At 36.0% G+C, this 14,617-nt stretch overlaps 1 protein-coding gene across 1 annotated transcript; it reads right to left on the bottom strand.

Annotated features, from left to right (window-relative positions):
* Positions 1–2,978: 2,978 nt before the first annotated feature.
* LOC133303441 (homeobox-leucine zipper protein GLABRA 2-like) lies at positions 2,979–14,191 on the bottom strand. Its single transcript, XM_061503351.1, has 11 exons — positions 13,993–14,191; positions 13,602–13,879; positions 12,695–12,812; positions 12,360–12,554; positions 11,881–12,255; positions 11,591–11,692; positions 5,470–5,679; positions 4,238–4,412; positions 3,881–4,152; positions 3,703–3,789; positions 2,979–3,595 (listed from the first exon to the last, which is right to left on the bottom strand). Exons 1-11 carry the CDS (start codon positions 14,143–14,145, stop codon positions 3,215–3,217), a joined length of 2,346 nt encoding a protein of 781 aa, XP_061359335.1. The 5' UTR covers positions 14,146–14,191; the 3' UTR covers positions 2,979–3,214.
* Between the last annotated feature and the right edge of the window lie 426 nt (positions 14,192–14,617).

Here is a 14,617-nt window from a genome sequence, read left to right as displayed (position 1 = left end):
TTACAAGTCGTTTCTGAAATTCATTCCGAAGAAATTACTCTAATTGTGAATACGACAACAAACCTTGTTTACCATTTCTAAAAATGCAATTGTAAATCTTTACCAAAAATTCTAAGATTTTAATATGTTAAACTATACATCTCAAGATTTCCAACAACATACTATATGTCTCAATTAGAGTTTTATAACTCCGGTTATGTCTTTTGCAAAATGACTGCTGCAAACTGAATTTTCAGCAACAAAGTCGAGACTTCAAACTTAAACTGAGATCAAATCACTTATCCAATGGCTATGAAAGTTTACAAAGTTGTATCCCTATGTGTTAGCTTCAAATACGTCTAAACCTCGTTCAATTTGGAATTCTGTAGCTCGAGATATCGATTTTTTTACTAAAACAGATTTGTTGCTATCTAAATATCCTCTATTTATTTTAAACTATAGTTCCTTATAAATTTATGAAGAATAAAACTATAATTTATTTTCAGTTCAGAGTAATTTTTTATACCCATTATTTCTATCGCAGTACCCACAGTATCAATACTTTCACCAAAAATGACTAAATTCCAAGTGCTTTTCAGAGGCATATGTAACAAACACATAAAGCAAAAGGTGTCAATCCCAAGGGGTGACACACTTAGTAGAAAAATGTGTCTCAAAGATTGAGTCTTGGGTTTGATCTTTGGCAAAGCTCTTTGCCTACTCCAACGAGGAGCTAGCTCTAGCTCCAGGTTGAATAGTATAACTAACTTTGTCCTTTTGAGCAAGCCTACGAAAATATTAGGGTACATCTTTTATAATTTTATATCTTTTAAATAACTTTTTTATCTTTAAATTTATTTATTTTTTCATACTAGAAGACCAAATGATTCAATTGTCGCTCTAAATAGTAAATACGCCGTCCATGGATTCATATAACTAGATTTGGAATCCAGAAAAGGCAATACATTTGAGGGATAAACACTTTTCTTGTTACAGGAGAAATTTTTTATCTCCCACCACCCATAAAACATATGGGGCCTGCCACCTGGTAAAAAAATAAAATTTGAGGCACGAAATTCGATAGACTCAAAATGAGAAAAAAACTTCTCCTACAGGAGAAGTGTCTGTCCTTACATTTAATGCTTTAATATTTTAGAATAGAAGTGAAAATTTTGAATAAATTTGAATTTAATGTTCAAAAGTAATAATTTGCACAACAATTGTCAGAAAGATATAACTTTAGCTTCTTAATTTTTCTTAATTATTGTGGTTATATATATATATATATATATATATATATATATATATATATGGGATGATTAACTTATATCAGTTTAAGAATAATAAGTCTTACATCAAATTTTAATCGTTGATTTTCATGTATCTAACGGTTGAGATTTATAGGAAATTAATAATTAATTAATTAATGTGACCTAACAAATCTTAACCGTTAGATGCACGAAAATTAACGGTTAAAATTTGGTTTAAGAATTATTATTCTTACACTGGTATAAAATGATCTTGCCCATATATATATATATATATATATATATATATATATATATATATATAACCCTTAATTTTCGTCAATCAAACGATTATAATTTATTAAAAATTAAAAATTAATTAATAAGTGTGACCCAATAAATTATAATCGTTAAATTCACGAAAACAAAGAATAAGATTTGGTGTCAAAACAAACTTTGAAATTTGACATCAAATCCTAACCGTTGATTTCTGTCAATCAACGGTTATCATTTATTGTGAATCAAACTTATATATATATATAGGTAGGATCCTTTGACACCGGTGTCAAATTTGTGTCAAATTTGAAATTTGACACCTCATCTGTGAGCCGTTAGATCAATGGTGTCACATGTTTACTAATCAGAGTCATTGATCTTTTTTGATCTAACGGCTCACAGATGAGGTGTCAAATTTCAAATTTGACACTGGTGTCAAAGGATCTTACCTCATATATATATATATATATATATATATATATATATATATATAGGTAGGATCCTTTAACACCGATGTCAAACTTTGAAATTTGACACCAAATTCTATCTAAGGGATAGGTTATTCTGCCTACTTTTGTTTTGCCTATCTTTGTCTACCCTCACCGTTAGATTATAATCTCATCCAACGGTGGAGATTTATGATATAAAATAAACTCTTTTACCCCTTTCTCTTTCGCAGTGCCTCACCACTCTTTCTCTCTCCTCCCTTTTCTCTCTCTTCAATGGCACTTTAGCATCAAAAAAAGGTGCAAGTTTTTTTCTTATTTCATCCAACCCAGCCATTTTTATGAGCATTTATATAAAAAATTGAAATGTGGTGTCAAGAAGAAACAAATCCAGATACCATATTGGGCGTAACATAGAGAGAATAGATATCATTTTCCCACTTCAAGGTGAAAAACAAGATAAGAAGGAGATAAGTTGATTCGATTTTAAATTTCAACAGCAAAGTAGAAACGTTATGTTAATCATGGATTAATTTAACGGAAGGGATTATTCGTGGTTTTCATTTTTTTGTGATTTCTGCCATGTTCAATTATATCATATTCAAGGAATTTTAAAAATTATACTTATCCAGCAGAATTATCATGCCATTAATCAGTGCATGGATTTAGATTCAAATATAAATTCAGGTTATAAATTACGCAAATCGATAGAGAGAAAAGGGAGGAGAGAAAGAGTGTGGGAGGCAGTTAGAAGAGAGAAAGTTAAGAGAAAAAAAGGGGAAAATGATTTATTTTATTCTGCAACTCTCCACCGTTGAATGAGATTGTAATTTAATGGTGTTGAGAGAGGTAGGCAAAGGTAGACAAAATAAGAGTAGAGAACTAGAGATAATATCTTATCCCAAATTCTAATAGCTGATTTCCGCCAAAAACCAAACCACATAAGGCACATGAATCACAAAATTTACAACCAAAAAACAAACAACATAAGAATTCACAAATGATAATTCTATACAAGACATACTTAATTTCTACGTTCTAAAAGCTTTTTGTGTCTCTTTATACCTGTAAAACTGCAGATACAGATATATAAATTTTCAATCCAAACCGTCCTTTTTAATGGAATAATGAATATAAGTAACCCAGAATAAGGGGACAAACGCAAGCTATTTCTGCCAAACCGAAGAATACAACCCAAAAAGGGAATAGAAAGGCATAACATTATCACCCCTAATTAAAGTCTATCAAGTAATTATCTGATTTTGACTAACCATCTTCGCATTGTAAACTTGTTCTGATATTTCTCAATGTACAAGACAAAAGAGTGTTGACCGAGTCCACAGACTCAACTGTTAACTTGGCTGTAGGAGAAGCATTAGTAAGGATCTGGAATGCTATTGTAAATAAAGATCCTCCCTCTGTATTCTTTTCTTCCTGCCTTGAAGTAATGACCATTGGCCTTGACTCGAGACCATCAGGAACAATTGAGAATCCAGATGGAAGAATGGCAAGATTGCTTGAATCACATCCTGTCATCACAGACTGAATACCAGTAATGTCCACAGGAGCATATACCACCATTGACTCATAAGGATTTGTGCAGCTATCTTGCAGTATCCACATACTATTTTCTTGAGATTTAATTGTCTACAAAATCAGAAGAACCCCATATTTTTACTTAGAACAATGTTTTAATAAAAACATTTTTGCATTAATTAATTCAGTTTATAAAATATTGAACTATAACTTATTACTTGGATGGTTACAGCATTGCCTCTGTCTTGTCCTTTGGATAAATTTGCAATGGACTGCACTGATCCACCACTGGACATGATATCCCACTGTGACAATGATAATTATGAACAAAGTTAACCATCCAAATCCACATAACTACTCACCAAATTGACAAAAGCATTATGAAGAGAGTGGTACCTCAGTTCTGCGAGCTTCATCCCTCAAGAAATCAAATAGAACATTAGGAGAAACAGGTAACCATACAGAAGAAACTGCGCACAATATCAACCCAAGAGGTTCACCAGGATCGTTCAAGTTCTTTCTAGAACTAATCCTTATGTCTTCTCCTGTTTTGCTTGTAACCTTAGTCCATGTATGGAAACTTGACGCGCCAATTGCATGGCAGAAACTCCATGTCATTCTTTGTGCCAACTTCAGAATGCTTTTTCTCCCAGCCAATGTGGCAACACCTAACATTTTAATCATCACCAATATTATGTTTAGTGAATGTATTCATTCAGCATAATAATTAACTTGTTAGAACACGTTACTCACCGGTTGAATCCTTCATGGGAACATTTGTTGCCATGAAGAAAACTAGACGTTCACATTGAAGTTGCAGTGTTGCAATCCAGTGCCTTGCCCCAAAGGCTAGACCACTGTTGACAATGGTGCGATACATTGTATGGACTGTGCTCTTCTGGCATTCCAAGTGCTCCACCCAGATTACCTTAAACCAAAAGGAAGATCAATATTTAGCCTTGTTTATTTTGCACTCTTAAACTTAAAGTTCTACACGCAGTTAATTCTATTTTCATTTCTGAATTCAATAATTCTAAATTCTAGTAACCAACCAATTCTCCTAATATCTAAATAATAAATAAAAAAGTATTGAATGATTTTTATACGAGGAAGGTTATACGTACAACTTTTTTTTTTTACAATTTCTTACAACTATATTTTAATACTGTTGATTTCCGTCAATCAACGGTTATTATTTATTGTGAATTAATAATTAATTAATGAGTTTAATTTGCAAAAATCATAACCGTTGATTGACGAAAATCAACGGTGTTAAGATATGGTCGTAAGATATTGTAAAAAAAAAAAAGTTATAAGTATCGAAGTTAAATTACCCTACAACTCCCATTAGTTTCAGTAAATTTTTAAATAAGTGCGTAGTTTAGAATTTTTTAACTAGGTTTTATACTTCTATTTTTTTTTTTAAAATTCCTGATTTGTTATTTGGGTTTAGTGTTTGTCATTTTAAATGACATAACTTTGTGTCATTTTTAATGAAACTACGTCGTTTTGATGTGTTTTGTCATGTTTTCTAATTTATAAAATTAGAAATTAAAAGAAAATGGAGGAAAGAGAATGTTAAAACACACCAAAACAGTTTCATTAAAAATGACATAACTTTGTATCATTTAAAATGACAAATATTTTTCCCTGGTTATAAATCATTAAACTCCATTAACTTTTACTAAATTATAGAGACCTATTTAAAAAATTAAATAAATTATAAAGATTCATATATATGACAGAAAGCACGATTGAATAGGCGAGTTTTCAAATAGATCCTGATAGTTTAGCAAAAGTTAACAACCGATATTGGGTAAGGGCCTATATAATTTTTTTTTCAAAATTATACGGACTCCGATAAAAAAATAAATAAAATTTAGATTATAGACTTGTTTTAAAAATTTTGTGAAATTATAAGAAACTACGTAATAATTTAAAGCATGAAAAATGAAAGCCAATTTAGAACTATAATTTGTACATACTTTGCAATGACCATTCGAATTGTCTTCAATAATGCAACCTGATGGGCGTTTTCTGCATTTCACGAGGGATGCGTCGATGTTGTCTTCTACTTTGTCTATGGATACATCAACGATTGCCCACTGTTCAGCACTCAACTGTTTGCAGTACCTGACAAAATACACTTCTCTTGTGGGCACCATTGGTGTGAGCATTTGCACCTCAGCAAACATCTGCAGACAATGCAAATTTAAGGTGTCATGTCAAATTTAACTTTACGCCTTTAGTGCTTCCGTGACAAGAGTTTCAGTAACCACATCTAAGAACCTCAACAAGAGGTCATGTTTGTCTTGCTATGTTCATGTAACTGTATATGGGATATAAATTATAAAACACATGTTTCTGTGTTTGGTTTGGCATATAGCCTTTGAGTGGAAAATCTTTTCTAGATATGAAGGACACGGAGAGAGAGAGAGAGATTCCAGCTGGAAATGTTGGATGACATATGGGGAAGAGTGAGAGGAAAGTGCCAAAGAGTTAACTAATTAAGTGATATTCTTTTTTGAAAAGCAATTAAGTGATATTCTAACTTTTGTATCATTATCCTTTTATGTATCTTTATCAATACTGTGTGATATGAATAAAAGCCGTATTTAAAGGCGCGGAAAAAGTCATAAGCACTTACATTTCCAAAAAGATTTAATGCATGGGTTAAGAAACCATAATTTCTATATGCGCAAGCGTAATTATACACATGCAACTCAAAATTTTCATCTTAATCATTTACAAGGTTAGGATGAAAATTTCAAATGTAGGGAATGATCATTTTAAATAGCTAGAAACCATCATTGGCCCTGTTTGTCATGGGTGGACCACTTGAAAAAAAAAAAACCTTAATAATATCAATCAATCCACTTTCTAACTGTTCCTTCCTTATTTGCAAGAGGAAATATGTTGGAATAGAAGATTCGATCTGATCTGATTGTTATTAGTTGTAGATTGGTTGTTATCTTAGTTTGTTAGGATACCTTTTTCCTAGCTTATTTTGTTATCTGATGTATTCTAGGATAGTAGCATCTTAGCTGTTGCATATATTTAGGAAGTAGTTGCACCCATCAGGAACAACCATAGGCCTATTTATTTGTATTCATGTTCACTTCATACGATAGAGAATTAATGGAAACAATTTCCTTTTGTACAATTTATCATGGTATCAGAGCTTGTCTTTCCTAAACACTTCCGCAGACGTGCACAACTCTAAAGCTGTGAGCAGATTTCAGTCTTACTTGAAGATGACCACTAGTGGAACGAAACCCACAGACCCGGGTTCACATTTCTATCTCGCCGGTTCAGATAATCCTGGCATTCTCTTGACAAATGTTACGTTGAGAGGGGAAGCAAATTATGAGAACTGGGCAAAACTCATGAAAAATGCCCTCAAATCAAAAAACAAGTTGGGATTCATTGATGGATCCATTAAGAAACCTGACAAGGCGCAAGCAGAGGAGTGGCGCGCCTGGGAGATGTGTAATTTTATGATCAACGGATGGATACACAATACCATCGATCAGAAATTGCAACCATTCATTAAGTGCTTTGATGAGGTAAAAGACCTCTGGAATGACCTGAAGGAAAGGTACGCTGTCGAAAATTTTACTCGTCAATACCAACTCAAGGCTAGTTTGGCCACCATAAGGCAGCAAGGTACCACCATTGCAGAATACTACATGCAGCTACGTGCTGTCTGGGATGAGCTCGCCAGCAGCAAAACTTATACACATTGTCCGTGTGGAGCAAACTGCGCATATGCAAAGGCAGTTGAAGAAGAAATGGAACATGATCAGGTATACAAGTTCTTTATGGGCCTTGATGATGTCTATGGCAATTTGCGGTCTCAAATCCTCAACAATTCACCTCTTCCAACGATGAATAAGGTGTATGCCATTATGACCCAGGAAGAGACTCACAGAGCTATCACTCGAAATCAGACTCCTCGTAATGATGAAGTTGGAAATGCAGTACAAGCACCTGCACCAGCCAAGGACCGGTTTGCCGATCGTCCTCCATGCATCCATTGTGGCATAAATAATCACGAGGCCTCGCGTTGCTGGCAAGCATTCGGATTCCCTGGTCGTGACGAAGGCAAGGGGCGCGAAGCTCTCAGCCGCGACGGTAGAAGGGGGCGAGGTCGTGGCCGCTTTGGTGGTTACAGAAGTAACTCACAAGGGGGATGGCGCAACTCACAAGGAGGTTCCTATGCAAAGCCTTTTGCTGCAAACGCAGCACAAACGGAGGACTCATCTGAGCAAGCAAATGCTTTTCCTGTTTTGACACCAGATGTAGTAACAAAACTACTCACACTGGGTGATCAGCCTCAACAATCGAAGGAAAAATTAATTGGTAAAAATTCACATTGGCTTATAGATAGTGGGGCATCGCGCCACATGACAGGAATTCTGGACTTATTTGCAAACATTACGACCATTGAGCCTTTGTCAATAGCTTTACCTAATGGAGCTGTCACTTATGCAAAGCAACAAGGATCTGTTTTATTTGACAATTTTTCTTTATCCAACGTTTTATTTGTTCCTAATCTAAAGTGTAATATGATATCAGTTTCTCAATTGATACGACAACAAAACGTTGATGTGGTGTTTACTTATGATTGTTGTGTGCTACAGGACCGCAAGCTGAGGACGGAGATTGGATTGGGTGACCAAAAGGATGGTGTGTATGTGTTGAGACCAAGCCAAGTAGCAGCCTTCACAACACGTTCAAATGATTCACAAGAGCTTTGGCACAAGCGGTTGGGACATGCATCACCTGAAGCACTTTCTATGCTCTCTTTTTCTAGAGGTTTTCAATTTTGCAGTATGAATAAAAAGGCTTGCGATGTCTGTTATCGTGCCAAACAAATTCGATCCTCTTTTCCTATTTGTGATCGCAAAAGCAATAAAGTATTTGATCTGATTCATTGTGATATATGGGGTCCTTATAGAACTCCCTCTTCTTCGGGTGCTTATTACTTCTTAACCATAGTTGATGACTTTAGTCGTGCTGTATGGGTTTGCTTAATGAATGATAAAAGTGCAACGTATTTATTTCTGCGAAAATTCCTTCTAATGGTGCAAAATCAGTTTAATACAACGGTTAAATCAGTTCGGACAGATAATGGCACGGAATTTACTTCTCATAAGATGGCTGAATTATTCACTGAAAATGGTGTGTTTCATCAGAAATCATGTGTCCATACGCCACAACAAAATGGACGAGTAGAAAGAAAACACAGGCATATTTTAAACGTGTCCAGAGCACTTTTATTTCAAGCTAACTTGCCTATTAAATTTTGGGGGGAAAGTGTCATGGCTGCTGCCCACATAATTAATCGAACTCCAACCAAGGTTCTTCATGGAAAGACCCCTCATGAAATTCTGCATGGGTACACTGATGACTATGGGCACTTAAAGGTATTTGGTTGCTTATGTTACGTGGTGACGCAACCGAAACCAGCAAACAAGTTCAGCCCAAGATCTAGAAGGTGCATGTTTATTGGTTATCCTTATGGGCAGAAAGGTTGGAAGGTTTATGACCTTGATACTAAGGAATTTTTTGTTTCACGAGATGTTAGCTTTCATGAGGAGGAGTTTCCATTTATTGCGGCAGACTTACCTACTCCGCGTCCTTTATTGCCTTCTTCTCTTCAAGAAGATTCGAATGAAGTGACCCCACATGTCCCTGATCATCCATCACGAAGTTCTGTACTTGAAGCACAACCCGACGCCAGGGGGAGTTCTACGCGTGGTGCAACAGAGTGCAGTTCTGAGCACCTTGAGCATTCTCCATCACCTCCTGATCCCATGCAAGGGAATCTAAATCCAGCACCTACTCTAGTACATAGAACTGAAGAGCCCAGTTGTGATTTGGGGCCCCGAAGTGAAGAAACAACTCAACCTGAGTCTCATCGTCCAACACGAACACGACGGACACCATCATACTTGAATGACTACAACTGTAATATGATCACAACACATACACCACCACCTGCTCTCACCTCTTCCACTTCTACCTCAGGTATGCGGTACCCTATTGCAAACTATGTAACCACTAACAATTTTCTTCAAAACATCGCATGTTTGTTGCTGCTATTGACACAGGAACTGAACCTCGCTCATTTAAAGAAGCTATGGCAAATGTCGAATGGCGTCAAGCCATGGCACAAGAGATCCAAGCCCTAGAAGAAAATCATACATGGGCTATCACCGAGTTACCAGTTGGGAAGCATGCTCTTCCATGTAAATGGGTCTATAAAATTAAATATCACTCAAATGGCAGCGTCGAGCGTTACAAAGCCCGATTAGTAATCGCAGGCAATCACCAAATTCCAGGCGAGGATTTCACTGAGACTTATGCTCCAGTAGCGAAAATGGTGAGTGTTAGAACTTTACTCTCGGTTGCAGCAGCAAAAGGTTGGTATTTACATCAAATGGATGTTCATAACGCGTTCCTTAACGGCGATCTTGATGAAGAAGTGTACATGCGCATCCCAGCTGGCTTTAATCAAGGGCAAGGAAGCAAAGTATGTCGCCTACAAAAGTCCTTATATGGTTTGCGACAGTCTCCCAGAAATTGGTTTGCAAAACTAAGCACTTCTCTTGTCCAATATGGTTTTATTCAATCTGCAGCAGATCACACTTTATTCACTTTGTAGCGTGGTCCTTGTTTCTTAGCCATTTTGATCTACGTTGACGATTTGGTGTTGGCAGGGAATGATTCACAGGCATGTCAAGAGGCTAAAGCTTATCTTAACAAATGCTTCAAAATTAAGGATTTGGGCCAGTTGAAATATTTTTTAGGCATCGAAGTTGCTCGTCATGATGACGGTATTTTCTTGTGTCAACGTAAATACGCGTTGGATATTCTCAAAGAAACTGGTTTGTTGGATTGTAAACCAGTTCAGTTCCCAATTGAACAAAATCATCGTTTGGCTTTAGATGATGGTCCTGCCTATGGTGATCCGGGACGTTATAGACGAATTGTGGGTAAGCTAGTCTATCTTACAATAACTCGGCCTGATTTAAGCTATGCCGTGCATATTCTCTCCCAGTTCTTGCAAGCTCCGAAGGAAGTGCATTATGAAGCTGCGATCAGAGTATTACGATACCTCAAAATGAATCCTGGCCAAGGAATTCTCCTTCCTTCCAAGAGTGATCTCAAAATTCATGCTTTTTGTGACTCCGATTGGGCCAGCTGTCCTTTAACTCGTAGGTCAATTTCTGGGTTCTTTATTATGCTTGGAAATTCACCTATCTCATGGAAAACAAAGAAGCAGCTCACCATCTCACGCTCCTCGGCAGAAGCTGAATACCGCTCCATGGCAACCACCACGGCTGAATTAGTTTGGTTGAAGTCCTTTCTTGCATCTCTTAATGTTTTTCATGATGATCCAATGGAGTTGTGTTGTGACAATCAAGCGGCTCTACACATTGCAGCCAACCCTGTGTTTCATGAGCGCACCAAACACATTGAAATTGACTGCCACTTTGTCCGGGAACGGTTGTTATCCAAGACTATCCGTACTATTTTTGTTCGATCTCAGTTCCAACTTGCGGATATTTTCACAAAGGCACTTGGACGCGCTTCCTTTATGGCTTTCCTTCCCAAGTTAGGCATTTCATATCTTCATGCTCCAACTTGAGGGGGAGTGTTGGAATAGAAGATTCGATCTGATCTGATTGTTATTAGTTGTAGATTGGTTGTTATCTTAGTTTGTTAGGATACCTTTTTCCTAGCTTATTTTGTTATCTGATGTATTCTAGGATAGTAGCATCTTAGCTGTTGCATATATTTAGGAAGTAGTTGCACCCATCAGGAACAACCATAGGCCTATTTATTTGTATTCATGTTCACTTCATACGATAGAGAATTAATGGAAACAATTTCCTTTTGTACAATTTATCAAAATAAATTTTATTTAAAACATCAGGTTAAATGAAAACGATTGAAGTTACATCACCCTTATTATTATTATTATTATTCTTTTTGCATTTTCAATTTAGTGTGACTGCCTTAACTTTTATGTAACCTTTCAGCAAATTCAATATGGAAGAAACCTAGCACGGAGGTAATCATTTTAATTCCCCTTACCAGTTGCACTGCGCCATTCCTGTTAGAACCTTCTCCATTGCATATAATATCAACAGTTGCCGCCTTAGTTATTAAACATGGAAACATCTCCTTCCATTGATTCTGCAAGATGCATAACAAAGATCTTTTGCACATCAAAACGAAATATAACATTCATTCTAAATCACACTTTATCTATGAACTGCTTTTAAGAGACACTTTGTTATAAGACATTAATAGACTATTCAGAAAGTTATTTAAAACAATCATATTCATATGGTTCAAGATTATATATATATATAGTATCTTACAGCATCTAGAAAACTTTGGACAAGCCGAGAGAGATCAACAAAAACAACACCAGTCTCTCTTGAGGCTTCGATGGATCTCTTTGGCCTTCCATTGTTTGAATTTTCAACTGTGAACTCCTTCATGTATTCATCATAGTTAAGAATTTCTCGACCAGTCTCAAAGCTACGAAGCCATAATGGTTCCCCTACTGTAGCCATCTTTATGAGCTCATCCATTGCTTGGTTTACTATATCCATTATCCTTGACTTATCAAGACCAAAAATTCCAGTGTAAAAATCCAAAGAGCTTCTATTCTCTTGGTCATGGCCTGCAGAACATGAAGGGGACATTGTACCTGGTGCGTATTTCCCTAAAGTTGTTCTGAGCTTCTCTACCTACAAATGTTTCAAGAGTGTAAATTTTTCAATCTGGATTTTATATATAAAGAAAATCAGAAAAGTAATTATAACCTATGTTTTTTAGTTTTGTGGACACAAACCTCAGCTTTGAGTTTGGCATTTTCAATTCGGAGTTGTTGTTCTTCAGTTGGCATGGCACCATCTCTGCTTGTTGTGGCCACACCACAGTTGGGGCAACATGCCCTGTTTATGGTATCTCGCAAGGTCTTATTTTTCTCCTTTAGTTTGTCTATTTCTGTCTTCAACAAAGAATTTTCATGACGCTCTTGTATTGCCTGCAAAAGGCAATATGTACTGCATATCATTGTTAAAGTCACAGGAGAAAAACAGTTTAGAAAATTTTATGAAAAAAATAAAATAATTGAAATTGAGTTGAATACCTGGATTCGCAAGTAAGTGAATAAAATTAAGTTACCTTGATTTGGGTTCGACGATTTTGGAACCAAAACTTGACTTGCCTTGGAGCAAGGCCTAATTGCTTGCTAAGTTGTTGCCTTTGCTTTTCATCAGGATGTGGGGACTCTTTGAAAAGCCTACAAATATTCTATTCGTGTCAGCTTTTTTTTTTTCTTTTATGGATTTATCTTTCACAACAAGCTTCCATTCTTATATGCAGAGTGGTCCATCAAATGGAGTTTAATAATGCAAACATGATATGCATCTCTTACTTAAACAACAAAAACAAATCAAGCGAAAAAGTGGGTTAACAAAAAAATTTCTTTGCATAGGACTAAGATAACAAACACATAAAGCAAAAGCTGTTCAAAATTTTAAGCTTTAGCTTTTAATCAACTTCCTTTTATAACCCTTATGATATCAATAACTTTTTTCATAATTGTGGCCAGTAGTACGGCCTACACGATGTATAAATTATGCAGTCTACGCTATGATTTCTCCACACAATATATATAAACAATGCTGGCATGCAAATCACATAACTTTGGAAGAAACCATTTTATAACCCCAAATTAATGACTGATTACTTATTTTACTTAACATCTAACATGTGCACAGAAAGTCATCGCACAATTAGTACTTTTTTATTATTATATAGAAAAAGCTGTCGCTTATTGCTTAATTAATAATTCTAAGTTTTCACTTTCTAGTAATGAAGACACACATAGAGTACTATGCACAGAAACTCTTAAAAAGAAAAAATGCAGGAAAATAATAATGCTCATTGTTTATTGCTCATTACTCACTAGTCACCAATGATGATCAATATTAGTTGTCCTCCAAACTCTGTTACTCTTACCATATACGCACACATACATATATACATACATAAGAGTATATAGAAAAAAGGGTGAGATTTTACGCACGTTTCCATTTCTCTGATTTGCTCAGCGGTGTGCCTGTGATATTTCTTCCTCTTCTTCTTCTTCTTGTTCTTATCCCCATCACCATCATCATCCTCGTCATGTTCACCTTCTCCTTCAAAATCATCCTCTGATCTTGATCTCGTGGGACCAGAGTTCTCGCTGCTAATCTCAACTGTGTCATCTCGCCGCTCACCTCCTCCACTTCCCTCGTCGCCCTCCTCCACCGAAGTTCCCACCTCAGCCTCCGCCGCCACCCCGGCATGGCGAAAAATTCCAGCCTGAATTCAATAAAGTGAAATAGAAAGCATAAAAGCATGTAAAACAAATGAAGCACAAAACATTGAAAAATTAATCAGATAAAAAAAAAAAAAAAGTGAATAAGAAGGTTTACAAGGCTTAGAGAGAGAGCTGGAGAGGCAAAGAAGTCTTTGGCATGAGAAGTAGGAGGTGGATTGTTGGACATGTCTGCACCCATTGGCAACGTTGTTGATGAATGGCTATGTTTTTTAAGGAACAAAAATGGTTGTGTCATCTTTCTGTACATAAAAGATAGAAAACAGAAAGAGAAGTAGGGACTGCGAGGAAGTTTAAGAATATAAAAACAAAGGAAGGAACTCGCTAAGGTTTTTTTTTTTTTAAATATTAAATATTTTTTTTTTTTTTTTTTGTTGCTTGCGTAAAATGTGAAGGACTGGTAGGATTGACTGATAGATAAAAGGTACATCGTGGAATGAGAAAAAGAGTCAGAACCAACTAACATTGAGTAGTTGAATTTATGGCCCCAACCGTTTATTTCAGGGTATCTTTAATGGAATTCGAAGCCTATAGCCTTCTCTGACTTCGTGGCTGCCTCAATCCTCAACCTAAGGCTCTGTTTGGACTTCGGACATGTTTGTTTTCGTTTGAGACTTTTTTTAGAGTTTCCATTGATAATTGCCTTTCTGTCTCCGGTTTTGTCTTCTGCCTAGTCCACAACATAATTTTTGCTTTGACTCCCAAAATTTCTAGTCAAGTCT

Source organism: Gastrolobium bilobum, unplaced genomic scaffold (assembly GCF_033153095.1).
Source record: "Gastrolobium bilobum isolate Gb01-03AN ecotype WA unplaced genomic scaffold, APGP_CSIRO_Gbil_v1 utg8714, whole genome shotgun sequence".
In the NCBI taxonomy this organism is placed as follows: domain Eukaryota; kingdom Viridiplantae; phylum Streptophyta; class Magnoliopsida; order Fabales; family Fabaceae; genus Gastrolobium; species Gastrolobium bilobum.
This window is presented reverse-complemented; position numbering and strand designations above follow the sequence as displayed.